The 1,203-nt window shown below is 48.0% G+C and overlaps 1 protein-coding gene across 1 annotated transcript; it reads left to right on the top strand.

The window, feature by feature from the left end:
- Positions 1 to 265: 265 nt before the first annotated feature.
- LOC142456550 (actin, cytoplasmic 1) lies at positions 266 to 695 on the top strand. Its single transcript, XM_075557688.1, has one exon. It carries the CDS (start codon positions 283 to 285, stop codon positions 601 to 603), a length of 321 nt encoding a protein of 106 aa, XP_075413803.1. The 5' UTR covers positions 266 to 282; the 3' UTR covers positions 604 to 695.
- Positions 696 to 1,203: the final 508 nt, after the last annotated feature.

Raw genomic sequence — 1,203 nt, 5'->3', positions numbered from 1 at the left:
TCCTACATTTCTGTCTGTGGCCCCAACCTGTGCTTAGAAATCCAGTTTTATACATCCAGCATCTCCTTGGTATCTTTATGTCAATCACATGAACTGTGGAAATCAAATGTTTTGAGAATGATGAGAGCAACAAATGTACAAATGTGCTTTACACACTCGATATACATATGGATTGTGATAAGAGTTGTGTGAGAGCTACGAGCTGCCCGACGGCCAGGTCATCACCATCGGCAACGAGCGTTTCCGCTGCCCCAGGCCCTCTTCCAGCCCTCCTTCCTGGGCATGGAGTCCTGCGGCATCCACGAAACTACCTTTAACTCCATCATGAAGTGTGACGTTGACATCCGTAAGGACCTCTACGCCAACACAGTCCTGTCCGGTGGCACCACAATGTACCCCGGCATTGCCGACAGAATGCAGAAGGAGATCACAGCGCTGGCACCCAGCACAATGATCAAGATCATTGCTCCCCCCAAGCGCAAGTACTCCGTGTGGATCGGCGGCTCCATCCTGGCCTCGCTGTCCACCTTCCAGCAGATGTGGATCAGCAAGCAGGAGTACGACGAGTCTGGCCCCTCCATCGTCCACCGCAAATGCTTCTAGGCGGACTGTTCCTTAGCTGCATTACACCCTTTCTTGAGAAAAACCTAACTTGCGCAGAAAAAAAAAAAAGATGAGATTGGCATGCTTTATCTGTTTGGTTTTTTCTTTTTTGTTGTTGTTTTGTTTTTGTTTTGGCGCTTGACTCAGGATTTAAAAACTGGAACAGTGAGGGTGACAGCAGTGGGAGCGAGCATCCCCAAGTTCTACAATGTGGCTACGACTCTGATTGTACATGATTACGTTTTTCTTTTTTAAAATAGTCATTCCAAAAGCCGTGCAATGCCATGTGACGGGAGACTCTTGTCCTTCTCCAAAGCCAGCCCCACTCCACATTTCCCGAGAAGGGGGTCCAGCCCTCGTCCCCTCCCTTCCAGACCCATGTGAGGGTGCAAGGGACAAGAGCATTGCTTTTGTGTAAATTTTGTAACCCAAGGTTTTTAAAAAAAATAATTCCACCACCTTAATACTTTTTTTCCCTGTTTTTAAAGTTTCCTTTTGAATGGTCAGCCATTAGGCGCCCCCTTCTTTTTTGTCCCCCCAAATTTAGAAGGATATGGAGGCTTTGGGTCCCTTGGGTTGGTGAGATGTGGAGGAGCCAGG

Source organism: Tenrec ecaudatus, chromosome 9 (genome assembly GCF_050624435.1).
Source record: "Tenrec ecaudatus isolate mTenEca1 chromosome 9, mTenEca1.hap1, whole genome shotgun sequence".
NCBI classification, from domain to species: Eukaryota; Metazoa; Chordata; class Mammalia; order Afrosoricida; family Tenrecidae; genus Tenrec; species Tenrec ecaudatus.
Note: the sequence above shows the minus strand (reverse complement) of the source record. Positions and strands in the feature narration are given on the sequence as shown.

Coding starts and splice junctions, on each gene's coding strand:
- LOC142456550 (XM_075557688.1), top strand. CDS start 283: ATGGAGTCCTGCGGCATCCACGAAACTACCTTTAACTCCATCATGAAG.